Here is an 18,611-nt window from a genome sequence, read left to right as displayed (position 1 = left end):
TAATGTTGTTCATGTGTAATTTACGTTGCGTAGGCTAACCACGTTATTACATTAATGCATGTGAGGTGAACTAGCAAACACTATCATAGCTACATGCGGCTGTCTTCTTGTTTGATGGCAGATACTCCCTTCACCCTGGCCAAAAAGGCTAAAATGACCAAAGAAAAAGAGGGAAACAGATAAACATGAGAGGTTTTTGGACAAAGTGTATTTTCCATTGATTAAGCACTGCTTCCAGCTAAGAGTGATACCATATATGCCCCATAGCTGCAGAAAAGGCTAACTTTGTTATCTTTTTACAAAAAACCAGCTGAACATGAGAGGTTTTGGGACCAATTTTGTGTTCTCCATTCTTTAAGCACCGGTTTGAGCACCGTTTGAGCACCGGCACCGTTTCAAAAGTACCGGTTTGGCACCGGTATCGGATAAAACCTAAACGATACCCATCCCTAGTCTCCAAAGACGTTTCAGAGAATTTGGCAGTACATCCAACTGGCCTCACAACTGCAGATCATGTGTAACCACACCAGGCCAGGACCTTCACATCCAGCATGTTCACCTCCAGGATTGCCTGAGACCAGCCACACGGACAGCTGCAGCAACAATCGGTTTGCATAACCAAAGAATTTCTGCACAAACTGTCAGAAACCATCTCAGGGAAGCTTATCTGCATGTTTGTCGTGCTCATTGGGGTTTGAACCTCACTGCAGTTCGTCGTTGTAACTGACTTGAGTGGACAAACACTCAAATTCAGTGGCATCTGGCACGTTGGAGAGGTGTTTTGTTCACAGATGAGTCCCGTTTTTTACTGTTTAGGGCAGATGGCAGACAGTGTGTGTGGGTGAGCGGTTTGCTGATGTCAACATTGTGGATCAGGTGGCCCATGGTGGTGGTGGGGTTCTGGTATGGGCAGGCGTATGTTATGGACAATGAACACAGGTGCATTTTATTGATGGCATTTTGAATGCACAGAGGTACCGTGACGAGATCCTGAGGCCTATTGTTGTGCCACTCATCCACGACCATCACCTCATGTTGCAGCATGATAACGCATGGCCCCATAGTGCAAGGATCTGTACACAATTGCTGGAAGCTGAAAACATCCCAGTTCTTGCATGACCAGCATACTCACTGGACATGTCACCCATTGAGCATGTTTGGGATGCTCTGGATTGGTGTATACGACAGCGTGTTCCAGTTTCTACCAATATTCAGCAACTTCACACAGCTATCGAAGAGGAGTGGATCAACATTCCACAGGCCATGATCAACAACCTGATCAACTCTATGCGACGAAGATGTGTTGCCCTGCATAAGGCAAATGGTGGGCACACCAGACGCTGACTGATTTCCCCCCCCCCATAAAGCAAAACTGTGCACGTTTCAGAGTGGCCTGTTATTGTGGGCAGTCTAAGGCACAACTGAACATTATTTACGCTGTCTAATCAGTAGTGATGTGTGGATCGATCCTGAAATATCGATTCCTCCGATACCAGTCATTTATGTTCTAGAATCGATTCTCACATTAAAATATTGATATTTTAGTAATTTAGAGTAAATTTGTAGTTTATCATTAACAGTAACAGAGTGGAAAGAAACTATAACATTCGGATTGTCTACATCCAAAGGAACTACTTCCTCTTCCGCCTTTCATAGTCATGTGCGAAATACGGCTGTATAAATGTCTCGCAGCCCCTTGGCGTGCGCAGCTGAGCGTAATTGGAGTCATGTGCGGACGTATTTTACCTCCACAAACAGCTGAGACGTGGTTTGCGATACATGTGGCAAAAAAGTGAGGTGTTGTGGCCATACTAGAGAGACATTCAAAAGGGCTGTTGGGGGGTGATAAATACATTTTACAGGGTTTATTTATCGGATAAAGTACATTAAATGTCATCGTTTTTATTATCGGGTTGGAAACAGCGGTGGTGGCCTCCCTCTTCCCGCTCCACCACAACCACCCACACATGCAGGGCCTTGGAGTAGGGGTATGTCACCAGGGTGCAGAGGAGGCTACCCCCCCCCCCCCCCCCTCTGTCCCCTTCTGGCTGCCTCTGCCTCAATTTTATCCCACAACTTAGACATTCACATTACTCACACTCTCATTAGACATACATATAGGATCTTGAGGGTGGGCACGATAAACGGAGTCCAAAGTACCATCAGGGTGTACACCCCACCCCTGGCATCGTTACCCACCTCTCAATTTTAAATACACGTAGACATTGAGGGCTAGCAAGAGGGACCATGCGCTTACCTGCTGCTCTCTGGCAGGTAGCTCCAAGCCCTCCTGGGTTTTAAATGCACCTTAGAACACACATGCATCAACATTACAATGAGCGGGTGGAGGGAGGTTTGGAGTCTTCTCTCACCCCCGTTCTCTGCGACCTGCTGGAGCAGGGGGGCTAGGACTAGGAGGAGGAGTTGGCCGTCCGACTGCGGTCTGGAGTGTGGAGCCTTCCTGCTGCTGCGGAGTCGGGGAGGTCTGCCTCCCCCCACCGCAGGGAAAAGGGAAACACCACCTGGGTCTGGGTGCAGTTCCCCCCTCCAGGGGCGGGGGCACCTAGACCCGGTTTGTAGAGTACGCTTGGGGAGTGTGATCATGTGTACAACGTCTCTTTATGTCTGTCTCCACGTTGGTTGAGTGTGGAGTAAGTGCATATGAGAGCATGAGGGTGGGAATGGATGTTTGTATCTGTGTGTGCCTGTATGTCTGTGTCTATATGTCAGGTTGGGTGTCAGGCGCCACCTCTCTGGGGACATCTCAGGCCCTCCAAGGTTTGGAGGCCTATCTCCCCCTACCACCACTTCCCCTGCCAGTGGCGGACCCCCTCAGACATCGGTGCGTTGGTGGTTCTTTGTGTCCGGGGATGGGCGTCCAGGTACACACCGGCTCACTCCTTAGCGGCCGCTTATCGGGGCCTGGAGCCTGGGGCTCGTTCGGGCCACTTCGGAGGTGGGGTGCCCCCGGCCTCTCGGCCTGGGGCTCGGTCACTCAGGCGCAGCTGGCTGCCGGCGGAGCTCACGGGCGCGTCACTGCAACTCCCCCTGGCTTCTGCTCCGCGGCTGCTGAGTGAGCCCTCATCTGGGACTCTCCTCAGCTCTTTCCGGGACAGTGGCGCAGCTGCCCCTCTGTTGGTCTTCCTTGGTCTCTTGTGTTCTGGGGGCCTCTGGATGTCTGGAGTTTTGATCTCCTCCACACCTGCTTCACGCCCTGGAGGACGGGGCTGTGGCCCCCCCACACCCTCTAGCAGATTATTACATGAAGGAACCTTTTAAAAAACAAAAAACAAGCGCGTCCATGCTCACAGGTGTACACACGGGTGATCACACCCACAAACTACACCCTTTTTGGCTCCTACCTCAAAGCACACTGTGTTCTGTTGATCTTATGTGCTGCACAATAATGTTTAACATTTAGTATTTACTGTCATATTCCCATATATCATTGTGATGTTGTTTATTCTATTACTCTTGTTCTCTTCTGCTTGCTTTCTTTTTTCTTTCTCAGCAGGTGATCCAGGTGATTGATATATGCATTTTTTTTTCTCTGCCCGTTCTGTTGGTTTTTGTCTTTTGCCCTTCTCCCCCGTCCCTCTTCTCAGCTGTTTCTCTTTCCCTCTTTCTTTCTCCCCTTCTTTCCCCCAGTCAAGTCTGTCCCGTATTCAGTAAGTGAAAATAAAATAAACAATAAAAGGTGAATCAAATGGACCATTAAGGCAAGGCTGGGATGGTCAGTTTGGTAAAGTAAATCCGTTGGGCATCTTTCTTTGCCTTTAGACAACAATTCTGATGGCAAAAGAGCCAAACGGGACAGGCCAAAAGAAAAAAAAAAAAAAAAAAAAAAAAAAAAAGGAAACAGCGGTGGTGTCCAAATTCAGAGGCTGCTTCGCGGTCTAAAGAAAGCCGGGTAGTATGTCATGAGCTCCCTCGGTGGAGTGAAACTCTGCTGTCTGCTCCTTGCTATCTGAAATATAACCGGGTGCTTGCGTAAACTCTGGACTGTCTCACACTTTGTTTAATTAGTTTTCTTTTTCGACGTTTATTTAGCTGTGTGAAAACCCCGGAGGAACCCTCCCGTTAAATTTTATTTAATCTAATAACTTTAATCTCAGCCAAACCGATTTACTCACAAATAAAACACTGAAAAAGCCAAACAATAACATTTTTAAGTTATCAAAGTGACTTATATATCATGTTTAACCCGAGTAGTGAAAGACCGCAGGGGTTTGAAGACGATGTGTCGGTCGGCTCAGATATTTGACGTTTACAGAGCTACATTCTCATTCTTGAGGCGAACTGAAGAGGAGGAGAGGGACAGGTGCTGCTAGGGCGAGACACACGTCTCTCACAGAGTCCTTTAGTGCTGCAGGCAGGCAAGGTGTTCAAATAGCACAACTTCAGTTTTTTTTATTTCTATATGATGAACTCTGCATTATTAAGTGATAAGAACAAGTAATCTGATGTCCTGTAATCATTATGATGCTATAATTTGAGATACAATAAATAAAATAAGTTTTTGTACAAAGTATCAGTATCGGATCAGTATCGTCGATACCACCCTGAATATTACTTGGTATCGGATCGGAAAGGAAATCAGTGGTATTGCACATCACTACTAATCAGCCCCTTGATATGCCACACCTGTGAGGTGGGATGGATTATCTTTGTAAAGGAAAAGTGCTCACTAACACATATTTATAAAGATTTGAGAACAATATTTGAGAGTCATGGGTCTTTTGTGTATGTAGAATAATTTTCAGATGTTTGCGTTCGGCTCGTGAAAAATGTGAGCAAAAACAAGTGTTGCGCTTATATATTTTTCCATGCATTTATTCATCAATCTAAACTAGTAATCTCACATGAGTTTAGTAGAACTGACAAATGAGCACTTCCTGACAAAACCTGAAACAGTGCACATTGGTAATATTCTTTTATTAAAACAGAGTCCAGTCCAATAGTTTTGACTCTTGTAAGAAAAACATCAGTTATAGACAAATTGCAGTTAATATTACTGCAGCTCTGTTATGTTGAAGATAATGTTTAAGTAATCACAGCCTGATGATCCTTTTTTTTTTAAGGTTAGATTACACAATTTTATTTACTTGGGGATGCAATAATAACAGCTCTTCACACAACCCTCACACACCTGGACATTAGTAACTCCTATGTTGGAATGCTATTGGTGGACTTCAGATCTGCCTTCAATGCAGTTCAACCCCACAAACTGGTTAAAAAACTAAGCAACCCATGACTCAGCAGCTCACTGTGCAGCTGGATATTGGACTTTCTGAGCAACAGACCCCAGAACATCAGAATGGGAGAGCACACCTCCTCCACCCTCATTCTGAATGTAGGTGTCCCACAGTGGTGTGTCCTCAATCGCCTCTTATACTCACTTTTCACCCATGACTGTTCTCCAATCCACACCAGTAACACCATCATATAATTTGCTGACGACACCACCATCATAGGACTACAACAACGATGATTCAGCCTACAGAGAGGAGGTTCAGCATCTGAAGCAATGGTGTGACGACAACAACCTGCATCTGAACACAGCCAAGACCAGGGAGATGGTAATCGACTTCAGAAGAACAAAGCGATCGGGGCACTCTACCCTCTACATTGATGGGGAGGAGGTAGAAAGGGTAGAAAGCTTTAAGTTCCTCGGAGTCCACATCTCGGCCAACCTTACCTGGTCCATAAACATTTCCCACCAGGCAGGAAAAGCACAACAAAGGCTATACTTCCTCAGGGAACTACGTCAGGCCCAATTACCCCAGAGACTGCTAGTAAACTTCTACTGCTCCACCATCGAGAGCCTTCTGACCTACTTCTGCACACTCTGTTTCAACTGCTGCACCGCAGAGGACAAGAGGAAAATGCAGCGGGTGGTGAGGGCAGCAGGCAATCGGCACTTCACTAACCCCCCTCAGAGACATTTATACTGGCAGACTTCAGCAGAAAGCCAGCATCGTCATCAAAGACCCCATGCATCCTGGACACTCACTTTTCCCCCCTTCCCTCTGGTAAATGCTACAGGTCCATCAGGTCGAAGACAAACAGACTCAACAGAAGTTTTACCCACATGCTGTCCAACATGCCCTACCTCCACCCTGATTGGAGGATAACTGCACTGCCAACGCTCATGGACATTATCGGGGCGATTGTGGCTCAAGAGATGGGAGTTCGCCGGTTCGAGCCCCAGCTTGGACAGTCTCGGTCGTTGTGTCCTTGGGCAAGACACTTCACCCGCTGCCTACTGGTGGTGGTCAGAGGGCCCGGTGGCGCCAGTGTTCGGCAGCCTCGCCTCTGTCAGTGCGCCCCAGGGTGGCTGTGGCTACAATGTAGCTTGCCATCACCAGTGTGTGAATGTGTGTGTGGATGGGTGGATGACTGGATATGTAAAGCGCTTTGGGATCCTTAGGGACTAGTAAAGCGCTATATAAATACAGGCCATTTACCATTACACCTTATTTATAAACCGTATTTCTATTTATACTTCGATGCAACCAACATCCCTACCTCTCTAAACTGTATTTATTATAACCTTATTTATTATAGTTGCAACAGCACCCCCCACTCAATGTGCAATATCACCCCCCACACACACACACACACTCGATGTGCAATATCACTGATCACACTGCACCTCTCAATGCACCTGCTCCTCAGATTATTCATTTATATATATATATATATATATATATATATATATATATATATATATATATAGCGCTTTACTAGTCCCTACATGAATAGGATGAGGGACCTATGGATTCTTCGATACCCAACATCCACAATGACGGCGAAACAACTAGTAGTTCAGTGTTCCAACATTCGAAAGAAGGGACTGCTCTCACAGCTAGAGATTGACGAGGTACAACACAAATGCTACGGCAAGGAGGAGTCAGGACGCCAGGTCAGGGAGGCGATATCATCACCCCCACCCGAGATTGTGTACATAGCCCCAAGTGCGATAGGAGAAGGATCGTTGAGTGCGAGAGGAACTGACCTGAAAAGTAGGATCATGGCCAAGCTTGAAACCTGGATCCCCCGTAGCCGGTTACCAAGATTACGTGAAGTACCCTCAGAAGGTCTGCTAGATGATGTTAATGCAGCACTACGGGCAATACCTACAACCACGATTACCGACACTAACAAGCTGATCTACAATACGGCAGCAGTGATCAGTGAGATGCTTGGCTACAAGTTGAACAGCCACAAGGGGCAGTACCCTCCATGGAGAAGGAGGCTAGAGGGCAAGATCAAAGTAGCACGGAGGGAAGTTAGCCAACTAACGGAGTTGCAGCAAGGTGCGACAAATAAGGTGCCTAAGAAATACAGCAAGCTGTCCATACCTGAGGCCTTGGAAACTGCCAAGCAAAGACTCAGAGCCTTGGCCAGCCGCTTGAGGAGATACACCAGAGAGATAGAAGGCAGGAGAATAAACCAGCTGTTCTCCACAGAACCAGCAAAGGTGTACTCTCAGTGGCAAGGGAACAATAAGAGAACAGCACCACCAAGGCTGGAGACGGAGCAATACTGGAAGCGCATATGGGAGAAGGATGCAACCCATAACGGCAATGCTCAGTGGCTAGAGGATCTGAGGGCAGACCACAGCGACCTCCCTGAACAGGGTCCAGTAACCATCACAGTGGCAGATATCCAAGAAAGGGTCTCCAGTATGAAGAGTTGGACAGCACCAGGGCCCGACATGGTTCACGCCTACTGGCTGAAGAAGCTGACTGCACTCCACGAGCGTCTGGCAGCACAAATGAACCAGCTGCTAGTTAACGAGAGACACCCGGAATGGCTAACCGAAGGTCGGACGGTCCTGATCCCCAAGGACCCCAAGAAGGGACCGGTCCCCTCCAACTACCGACCAATAACCTGCCTCAGTACTACATGGAAGCTCCTGTCAGGCATCATATCGGCTAAGATGAACAGGCACATGGGTCAATACATGAGCGGAACACAGAAAGGAATTGGCAAGAATACCAGAGGCGCAAAACACCAGCTACTGGTAGACAGAACAATCAGCCGAGACTGCAAGACCAGACTGACCAACCTGTGCACTGCCTGGATTGATTACAAGAAGGCCTATGACTCAATGCCCCACAGCTGGATACTGGAATGCCTAGAATTGTACAAGATCAATGGGACCCTAAGAGCCTTCATCAGGAACTCAATGGGGATGTGGCGTACAACACTAGAGGCCAACTCCAAGCCCATAGCACAAGTCACCATCAAGTGCGGGATCTACCAAGGAGATGCTCTGTCCCCACTGCTGTTCTGCATAGGCCTGAACCCCCTCAGTGAGATCATTAACAAGACTGGCTACGGATACCGACTACGGAACGGAGCAGTTGTCAGCCACCTCCTGTACATGGATGACATCAAGCTGTATGCCAAGAGTGAACGAGACATCGATTCACTGATCCACACTACCAGGCTATACAGCAATGACATTGGAATGTCGTTCGGACTGGAGAAATGTAGTCGGATGGTATCAAAGAGAGGGAAGGTAGTCAGAACTGAGGGGATTGAACTACCAGAAGGCAACATTGCAGACATAGAGGACAGTTACAAGTACCTGGGGATCCCGCAGGCAAATGGGAACCATGAAGAGGCCGCTAGAAAGGCTGCAACCACCAAGTACCTGCAGAGGGTCAGGCAAGTCCTGAGGAGTCAGCTGAATGGTAAGAACAAGATCCGGGCCATCAACACGTACGCCCTGCCCGTGATCAGGTACCCTGCTGGGGTAATAGGCTGGCCAAAGGAGGAGATAGAAGCCACTGACATAAAGACAAGAAAGCTCCTTACCATGCATGGAGGGTTTCACCCCAAGTCCAGCACCCTGAGGCTGTACGCTAAGCGGAAGGAAGGGGGCCGGGGACTGGTGAGTGTCAGCACCACAGTCCAGGATGAGACAAGGAACATCCAAGAATACATTGGGAAGATGGCCCCAACTGACCGAGTGCTCAGTGAATACCTCAGGCAGCAGAAACCCAAGAAAGAGGAGGGAGACGAGGAACCATCATGGAAGGACAGGCCCCTGCACGGTATGTACCACCGGCAGATAGAGGAGGTGGCTGATATCCAGAAATCCTACCAGTGGCTGGACAAAGCTGGACTGAAAGACAGCACAGAGGCACTAATCATGGCAGCACAAGAACAAGCTCTGAGTACAAGATCCATAGAGGCTGGGGTCTATCACACCAGGCAAGACCCCAGGTGCAGGCTGTGTAAAGATGCCCCAGAGACAATCCAGCACATAACAGCAGGGTGCAAGATGCTAGCAGGCAAGGCATACATGGAACGCCATAACCAAGTGGCCGGCATAGTGTACAGGAACATCTGTGCCGAGTATAACCTGGAAGTCCCGAGGTCAAAATGGGAGATGCCCCCAAGGGTGGTGGAGAATGACCGAGCTAAGATCCTGTGGGACTTCCAGATACAGACGGACAAAATGGTGGTGGCTAACCAACCGGACATAGTGGTGGTAGACAAACAGAAGAAGACGGCCGTAGTGATCGATGTAGCGGTTCCGAATGACAGCAATATCAGGAAGAAGGAACACGAGAAGCTGGAGAAATACCAAGGGCTCAGAATAGAGCTCGAGAGGATGTGGAGGGTGAAGGTAATGGTGGTCCCCGTGGTAATCGGAGCACTAGGTGCGGTGACTCCCAAGCTAGGCGAGTGGCTCCAGCAGATCCCGGGAATAACATCGGAGATCTCTGTCCAGAAGAGCGCAGTCCTGGGAACAGCTAAGATACTGCGCAGGACCCTCAAGCTCCCAGGCCTCTGGTAGAGGACCCGAGCTTGAAGGATAAACCGCCCGCAGGGGCGTGCTGGGTGTTTTATATATATATATATATATATATATGTTTGTATATATGTGTGTGTGTGTATATATATATATGTATATATATGTGTGTGTATGTATGGTATGTACGCATGCATACATGTGTATAGATATATGTATGTTTGTGCGTGTATGGGTGTATCCGTATATTTGCAGGTGTATGTATAACTTGTACATATCTTTCTTGTGTAAATGTAAATTTGTCTGTTATTGTGTAAATACTTACGCTATTGTGTACTTCACATACATGGAAAAATGCCAAACAGCCTTTCACTATTCTTGTAACAGTGACTATAAAAGCTATTCTATTCTACTTCAAAAAAATTACAACTTAACAACAAATTCAAGAAAATGTTCCAGAAACATACCTGCTACCAGTTCAGTGTTTATGATTTGTACTGTTTGTTTGCTCAGTGGGAGGTTTGTTGAATTGATAGCTGACAGGACAGTTTGGGCATCCAGTGTGACATTACTCTCCACCATTATCTCAGCGCTGTAGATATCTTAAATAGGAATAAGATTTGATATATGTTATTATTTTGTGTGATTAGCAACTTATTTGAATAGAAGAGGTATTTGAGAAATAGAATAAATGTAAAAATTATATTAACTACATGATGAATTATTGTGTTCAATTTAGGAATTCAGATTTATTGGGATAGTAAAAGGTAGATTTTGGTTCTCATCATTACTTGTGAAATACCTAAGGCTTACTAATAAAATAAACTAAAATACATTATTAAATAAACTTAGCTTAATCAATGTGATCACCTTCAACTCCTCCTTTTTACCTTACTGGCTTACCTTGTGCAAGGACCTGCAATGGCAAAACCAGAAAAATGACAAAATAACGCATTCTCAAAAACTAACAATTCAATGTTAAGATAAATTAAAGTACACAAATCATATCTCTGTCCATAAACGTGAATATATGGATATACTGTGGAGTTGAGATTTGGAATAAAACAGGTTGAATTTTCTACATTAAACTAGTATATAACACACAAGAGTAAAATATAATTAACATTTAACTTGAACCTTGATTGGTAAACTGTACTCCTATACAAAAAAGTACCCCATTAGACTGAAGAGGGTTCTCTACCTGGTAGTAGATGTACACAGCTCCGGTCAGAAAAATGAAAACCTTGGAATACATTTTCATCACCTGGAAAAAAACACAAGTTATGACAAGCTGAGAAGAGAGATACTCAATGAAGAACATACATAAAGTACACAATTTATCCAAGGTACAGCACATGGATGCATAAAGAAGTACTGGTCCTATTTGTAAGGACATTAACACTCTCACAACTATTATTGTGATTTGCTATTATAAATAAAATGGAACTCAATTGAAAGTGTCAGAACTTAAAGTGTCGGGAAGTATAATCACTAAGCTAGAACTCTTTTTTCTGAAGCCAGTAAAAGCACCGGATTCAAAAGTGTGCAAAGGTAGAGGTTTTAAAACCAAAATACAGAGCTGAAATGCAGTATAAGACTTCACCTGTTTCTATTCCTACATGTGCTTATTGAAATCTCACTATAAAGTTTTGTCTTTTTATGAACTGTGTCAGCACTGGGTCTCCCATATATTTAACTATGAGTCTCAAACTATCTTGAACTATTTTTGTCTTTAGCTTCCATAACACTCTTATCAGCTGCTATCTGCTTTCCATTCCAAAGTACAGGAAGCTTGTATTTAGCTAGGAAAAACCTGTTTGCATCATTTTGCATGTTGGCTATGAATACAAACAACAAGTTGGTGGTTTTTCTTTTAACAGTGCACTGTTCATTCCTGTCCACACCAACGGTAGGATAGCACCACTGTGTACACAAAGCCCGGTGATGCGGTATAGCTTATGCCCACATTATTTTCTTGTTGTGTCAAAGACACGGCCGATGTGTTTGGTTCAGCAATCGTAATGTATCATAAATATTGATAATTTAAAAACACATTTTTTTTAAATCCAGAAACAGAAATGTATGCACCAAACCATGTTATAAACTAAAAAAAAAAAACTAAACTAATCAGTGAACTGAATAGATATAAAACACAACTTGTTCACCTACTGTGATTCTACTCAACTTGATGAAATCACAAAGTATTTTCAGTTCTGTTATTTGGCTTGTGGAAGGGAAGATCCTGTTAACAAAACAGAGGTTAAAGGGTTTCTTATCATAGGAATAGCATATTGTGATACTGAATGGTAATGTATCTCATGACAGCCATAGCATGCTGGGGGCTTCTATAGCAGAAACATAAAGAGATTCACATTTAAAGGTTTAACTATTACAGGATTTATGACTTTTTAGATTATGTTAAACTATGATTATTTAACATCTTAAGAACCACAAAGGTCAGGGATAATGTTTTGGTAATATGCATTTTTTAAAACTGATATATCCAGATGGAGACATTGACAACATAAAACCTGAAAGGCTACAATATATGAAACTTAATTTGAAATGTCAGAAACTTTTAACTCCAATAATTTAATACAAGAGGCAGACTTGTGTGTAGTTCAGTCAGGTGGTAGTGAGAGCTCACCTCTGTTATTTTCCTTAAAAAGATACAACAATCTAAAGAAAAACACAAATAAAAGATTCTTACCTTTGCTGCACTCTACACAAAAATGATTGTTAACCCATTAACTTTGCTTCAATTAACAAACAACACTCCATGTCTATCAGACACCGATCAGATTTCCAGTCAAAGTGAGTGAGCGAATTGCTTATGAACACTAAGTTACACTGAACAGAGGGTGTGTGTTAAGGGTAGTGCGTATGCGTTTGGTTGGGAGGGGATGTGTTACGGGACACATTCCCTCACAGATAGTGCTGTTCTGGCTTTGGTTTTGAAAGACCATTTGCATTGATGGCATCTCTCCATATGTGTCGAGCCTTTTGACTTTCCATGAATATTTGTCTAACAAATCGAGCATTCTCCTTCAGGAGGTCAGAGCGCAACTGCCTGCCTCATAAAAAAGCTCAGTGTGTGTGTGTGTGTGTGTTGTGTGACAGGGATGATTCTAATGTATATAATATAAAACAAGCATTGAACAAACTAATAAATGCTGTAGTGAGAAATGTCTTTTTTCAGCTATCTAGAGTTAAGCCTTTGATCTTTTGCCTTTGGCAAGAGATCAAAGAGATTTTTGCAATGCACTTTATGTTGGTGTTGATTCAAGCCACCACTTTAATGCTGCTCCCCATTTGATGCAGGGACACAGAAACATTACAGTGGTTTCCTGTATGGAGTACCATAATGTGAAAACAATATGTTAGAATATTACACAGTAGCACATTCTTTTGGGTTGTAAGAGACATAGTTCAGTTTTGGAGGATGGTTAATTTTGTCACCAATATCCATCGATTTACTCATCCATCCATCCTTCACTTATCCAGTTTTACATTGGTAAAAGATGTAAAGATATCACTCACAGACTGTGGTGTTATGGCAGCAGCAAAGTTTACTTACACTAAAAGGAAACTAGACTCACCAAACCCAAAAGGCTAACCCTTGAATGCAAAAAACCCCCAGTATCATAGAAACATTTCAAAAATTGTACTATTGTATTATCCAGCTAGGGTTTACAAAGTTATCTATGTATTTAAAATCTATAAATGTTCACATTTATGGTTTTCTTCATTAAAAATCATTTAAATACATCTATTAAGCTTTTGCAGGGCAACAAACCATTTTACGTCATACCTGAAGAAGTGGGTGAAATTCATGGAAAGTTTCTTTTCAAGTGTGCACACAAGGTGCGTGCATACAGTCACACATCTGCTTTTTGCATTTTGTTAAGACTTCCTCACTTATTTAAATATTTCAAATTAAGTGGGAGCATCCATCATGCCAAGGGCGAGCCAGAGGATGATACACAAATTAAAGGTGATGATGTATCCAAAACAGGAAATACCTCTGATCTTATATCAAAAGCGTAAAGACCAGTCATAATCTGTCTTTTTCACTTTTTATATTTTCCTGCTGTTCTTCAGGATTGCAAACTAATGCATATTGCGTATTTGCACATCAGCAAACATGATGTAATGAGCTTTGAGTCCCTTTTAGCACATTTGGGACAATTCCCAAAGAGATCCTAGCCTAAATCTTGCCAGAAAGAAATGACAGGAGTGTTTACATCATTTGCAGGAGATGAACCATGAATGAAAATCATGTGGTTGTGAAAATGCCATCTCCAAAGAAGGGAAACAGAGAGAAAAGACTAAGGCATGAAACATTTTAAAAAGAACTGCAGTATGGCCTTATGGACTGATTAAACCAAATTTGAAAATTTTGGAGTCTTTCTCAGTAAGTACAGTGGTGGTCAGGAGAACAGTAAGCCTAACTAAAGGCATCTGCTATGATGCTCACACCTCTGATAAGGTTTCACATGTATCAGTACTGATAAATGATCAGAATTATAATATTTCTGACTGTCTGAGGCAAAATTGAATCGAATCGGGACCTTGTGAATCGGAATCGAATGGCTTGTAGAAATCAGTGATGATACCCAGCCCTAGTGAGCAGCCTAGGCCCAACAGAAGTGGATATAGCTGTGGTTAATAAGAAAAGATGAAAAGGACTATTGATAAATTTTTTGATCCTTCTGAAATTCATAGCCAGTGCTCTGACACGGAGCCATCAATCGTTGAACGCTGAAAAAGCAGTGTATCCAGAAAATACATTATATGCTGCAATAAACGCACTGCCCAAGTGTCCCCTCTCTCCACTGACTTTAAGCGGCAGGCAGCAGCAGCAAACAGGTCATCAGAGGAGGCTGATGTGATGATTAAGTATAACATTGCCTTACAATATTGTCAAAGAGTGCCAACGCACTTTAAGCACAAGCAGTTTTTCAGTAACTTATCTTTCTGGTAGAAATGTGCTCCAATTTTGCATTGAAAAGATTGTTAGGTTAATCATTTACAAATTAATAGTGTCTGTATGGACAGCAATTTCTCCCCCTTAAATGTGCACACGTAAAACTGGGCACAAAGCGTGTTAAGCGATCGTGCTGAAAAATTTTGGTGCACCTAACCATTGTGCTGGTGCGCCTAAGGAAAAAAGTTAGGCACACCAGTCCAACCATGGCAAAAAGTTAGTCTAGAACCCTGACTTATGTAATAAAATCTGAAAAGCATCTGATTGGCAATAGATAATGGTAGGTGCTACATTTCTTATCATATTGGCATTAAAGCAATTAACATTAAGACAGACAACAACACTGGTGAAAGGTACGGGTCTGATCAGTGCTGTATGCCACAAGAAGTATTTGACATTCAGTGAAGCACTGGGATGAGTAGAAATGGCTGTTTTTTCAATTTCTGATCATTAAGGAGGGCAATTCCTTATTTTACATGCTGGGGTTCAATTTCACTGGTAGGCCCACCCAAGTCTGTTTGTCATTGTGATGTTAACCCTTGAATAAATAAGTTCACTGATCCTTTTCAGAAAAGCTTTGCCAACTGATTTGTTTTGCAAAGCAAAACAAAAGAAGATCAGTTTTGCATGTACTTCAAGGACAATGTTGTTTTAGAGTTACATAACGAAGAACATTATCTGTAACATGCATTTAAAAACAGAAGAGTGTTTGTGATACTATGAGTATGAGAGCGTTTGTTTGAAAATGCATCGCTTTCTCTCTGTTCTGTCCTCCCGTCTACACTGAGATGTCGTTTTCCCCAAGGAAAAATGCAGTGTTTTGAAAACGCATCATGTGATGCAGTCATGTGACCAATTTCTTCAAATTCTTTAATACTCACTGCCTTTTGCACATGTGCAGGACTGGAACGTAAGAGTTTTTGGCTGGTTCGATGTGGACGCACAACTGTGTGAAAACGACTGAAAATACTAGTGTGGACGTGGAGCGTTTTCAGACGAAAACACAGTTTTCGGGGACATTACAGTGTAAACTTGGTTCTTTTAGTGAAAGACTATCTCTCCACACTGTTACATATTCCATATGTACGGGGGTACGGGCCGGTTAGGGGAAATCAAATTTGGGGTTAGGGGGGGATCTCAAATTTGGGAGCACGGACCCCGAAGGGGGCCGGGCTCCGATGCACAGACCGTACCTGCTCCCGTCTCAGGTGTCCAGGATTCCCGAAGCATGACCCAGAGGAAATTTAAAGTAGAATCCCGTGGATGGGGGAGGAGAGGTAAAGAGGAGCAGGGAAAGGATAGGGGGAGGGGACTGAGCCTGCCACCTCTGTGAGGCAGGAAATGCACGGGCCATCCCTCCCGAAGGAAACCCACCCTGCTGGTTGTCACGATTACGGGAAAGCCTCCACCTTTTCCCGTATCGGATGACGGTCCAACCTGCGGAGGTCATCCGGTCCTCAGTCTTTGGCTACTTTTTGCATTTATGCTGTTGTGTTGTATGTTTTGTATATTGTTATAGTTTTTGTGATGTCGGTTCGCCTTTGTTATCTAAATAATTATAACTCTTATATGAGCTTGTCAGCCGGTGATCGGCTGTGATCAGCTGATCACGGGGCCGGGGTTAAAAGAGAGACGCCACCCACCTGTTCGCCGCTCAGACATCAGTATCTTCGTGTCAGGAGCTCCGAAACTCTGCCGACGTCAGTCTCCGCCTGATTCAGCAACTGTGAGTTACAATCCCTTTCAATCCTTTTTCTCTTCCCGGCTCCGCTCGCTCTCTGTCTGTAACGACCGTTCCGAAGCCACGCTTCGTGCTCTGGTCATTACTAGAATAACTGCGTGTCTGCTCCAAACCCACCGCTAGCCTTCGCCGCGCTTGGGTCTAGCCAGCACGCCACACGGGCACGCCGAATCACTGTGTGTGATCCGCCCGGCCGTGACAGGATGTCTGAGCCGCATATAGACCCAGCGGAATTCGAACGGCTGAAAGCCGAAGTGTTATATCTTCGCGGTGTGGTGGATCGGATGAGCACAAAGATGGAGTCTCTCACCGAAACTGTCCTCCAGCTTTCCTCTTCCGTCACCTCGCTGCAACGTCAGCCAGCGCCGGTGAGCGCTGAACCCCGGATCGGACTACCCGACAAGTGGAACGGAGTAGACGGCCGGCCTGATGGATTGCTCGCCACCTTAGACATGATGTTTGAATGTCAACCCACTAAATACGCCACTGCCCGTGCAAAAGTGGCGATGCTCACCTCTCTCTTGTCTGGCCAGGCTCAGGAATGGGCCGCGGCTCTCTACAACAATAAGTCTGCAGCGTGTAATGACTATGCTCTGTTTGTGGAGGAGTTAAAAAAGACTTTCGTTCCCCCCAGCAGTGAAGTGGAAGTGGAGTCACAGCTGCTTCATCTACGCCAGGGCAGCCGACCAGTCTGTTACTTCGCCTCCCAATTCCGCACCCTGGCTGCTAAGCTTCAATGGGGAGATGCTTCTCTGCGCTCCATCTTTCTAGAGGGGCTGGCTGATTACATCAGAGACGAGATGGCCGGCCGTGAGGCCCCAAAGACCTTGGATGAGGCCGTGGACCTTGCCCTGAAGATCGACCAACGTGTGATGTCGCGGCCTCGCCATGCCCCTCGGGCCTTAAAACCCTTCCAGCCTCAGCGGACCACGTCGTCGCGACCTCCTCCCCCCTCTGATGGAGCCACGGCTAGCCCAAGCAGCACATCCAGCGAGGAGCCCATGCAGCTGGGTGGCCTCCCCAAAGAGGAGAGAGAGAGACGCTGGCGTGAGGGCCTCTGCGCCTACTGTGGATCAGCTCGACACCGTCGTCCCCAGTGCCCGCTACGGCCGGGAAACGACGACGCCAGGTAGACTGCGGGGGTGTCCCACCTGGCCCTTCCCACTCCTCCGATCCCTCTCGTTTTCTGTTACCGGTCACATTTCACCTGAAACACCAACAGCTCTCATCTGAAGCCCTCCTGGACACCGGAGCTGCCGAGAACTTCATCGACCAAAAACTAGCCTCTCGGCTTCGCATCCCATTGACTTCCGTCGACCGATTTCTCCCGGTGACCTCAGTAGACGGGCGACCACTCCAACCCTACCCGGTCCAGTTCCAGACCCAGCCAGTCCGCATGTCTGTCGGGGATCATCAGGAGGAGATCCGGTTTCTAGTTGTCTCGGCCTCTTCCTCTCCTCTCATCCTCGGATACCCCTGGTTCCGTCGACATGACCCCCACGTCTCCTGGTCTTCCTGCCAGATCCTGGACTGGGGTCCCCGGTGTTCACGCCACTGCCTTCTCCTCCGGACTGGACAGGACTCAAAGTCAGAAGAGGCGTCACCCCCGGAGCCCGTCGATCTGGATAGGATCCCTCCGGCTTACCATGACCTGTCCGAGGTCTTCAGTAAGAGGCGAGCCTCCGCTCTCCCTCCTCATCGCTCCTACGACATGGCCATCGAGCTCCTCCCGGGAGCAGTCCCTCCTCGTGGTCGCCTGTTCTCGCTGTCAACCGCAGAGAACAAAGCCATGGAGGAGTACGTCGCTGAGGCTCTCCAACAGGGCTTCATTCGCCCTTCTACCTCCCCTGCAGCTGCGGGGTTCTTCTTTGTAAAGAAGAAAGACGGCGGGCTTCGCCCCTGTATAGACTACCGAGGCTTGAATAAAATCACCGTTAAGAACCGCCATCCTCTTCCTCTGCTATCCACCGCGCTCGATTCCCTCTCCCAGGCCTGCATCTTCACCAAACTAGACCTACGCAGCGCTTACAATTTGGTGCGGATTAGAGAAGGGGACGAATGGAAGACGGCCTTCATCACCCCTAACGGGCACTGGGAGTATCTGGTGATGC

The 18,611-nt window shown here is 45.6% G+C and overlaps 1 protein-coding gene and 1 pseudogene across 3 annotated transcripts in view; both read right to left on the bottom strand.

Annotated features, from left to right (window-relative positions):
- The window catches only part of adgrf3b (adhesion G protein-coupled receptor F3b), a 29,761-nt gene extending 17,134 nt beyond the window's left edge, over nt 1-12,627 (bottom strand). The window contains exons 1-5 of one of the 3 annotated variants that reach the window (XM_085431195.1): nt 12,483-12,627; nt 11,942-12,014; nt 10,974-11,036; nt 10,676-10,688; nt 10,240-10,374 (exon numbers count right to left, since the gene is read on the bottom strand). In XM_085431195.1, coding sequence (XP_085287321.1) covers nt 10,240-10,374; nt 10,676-10,688; nt 10,974-11,033 — 208 coding nt within the window. In that variant the 5' untranslated portion in view covers nt 11,034-11,036; nt 11,942-12,014; nt 12,483-12,627. The remainder of the gene's footprint in view (nt 1-10,239; nt 10,375-10,675; nt 10,689-10,973; nt 11,037-11,941; nt 12,015-12,482) is intronic. The other 2 variants (XM_085431194.1, XM_085431196.1) reach the window with 2 other exon arrangements.
- Nucleotides 512-1,253, bottom strand: LOC146691439 (uncharacterized; annotated as a pseudogene).
- Nucleotides 12,628-18,611: the final 5,984 nt, after the last annotated feature.

The sequence above is a fragment of the Copadichromis virginalis genome, linkage group LG15 (genome assembly GCF_057382275.1).
Source record: "Copadichromis virginalis isolate Kocher_CV1m ecotype Utaka linkage group LG15, C_Virginalis_male_GT1.1, whole genome shotgun sequence".
NCBI lineage: Eukaryota > Metazoa > Chordata > Actinopteri > Cichliformes > Cichlidae > Copadichromis > Copadichromis virginalis.
The sequence above is the reverse complement of the archived record's forward strand: the minus strand, read 5'-3'. Positions and strand labels throughout refer to the sequence as shown.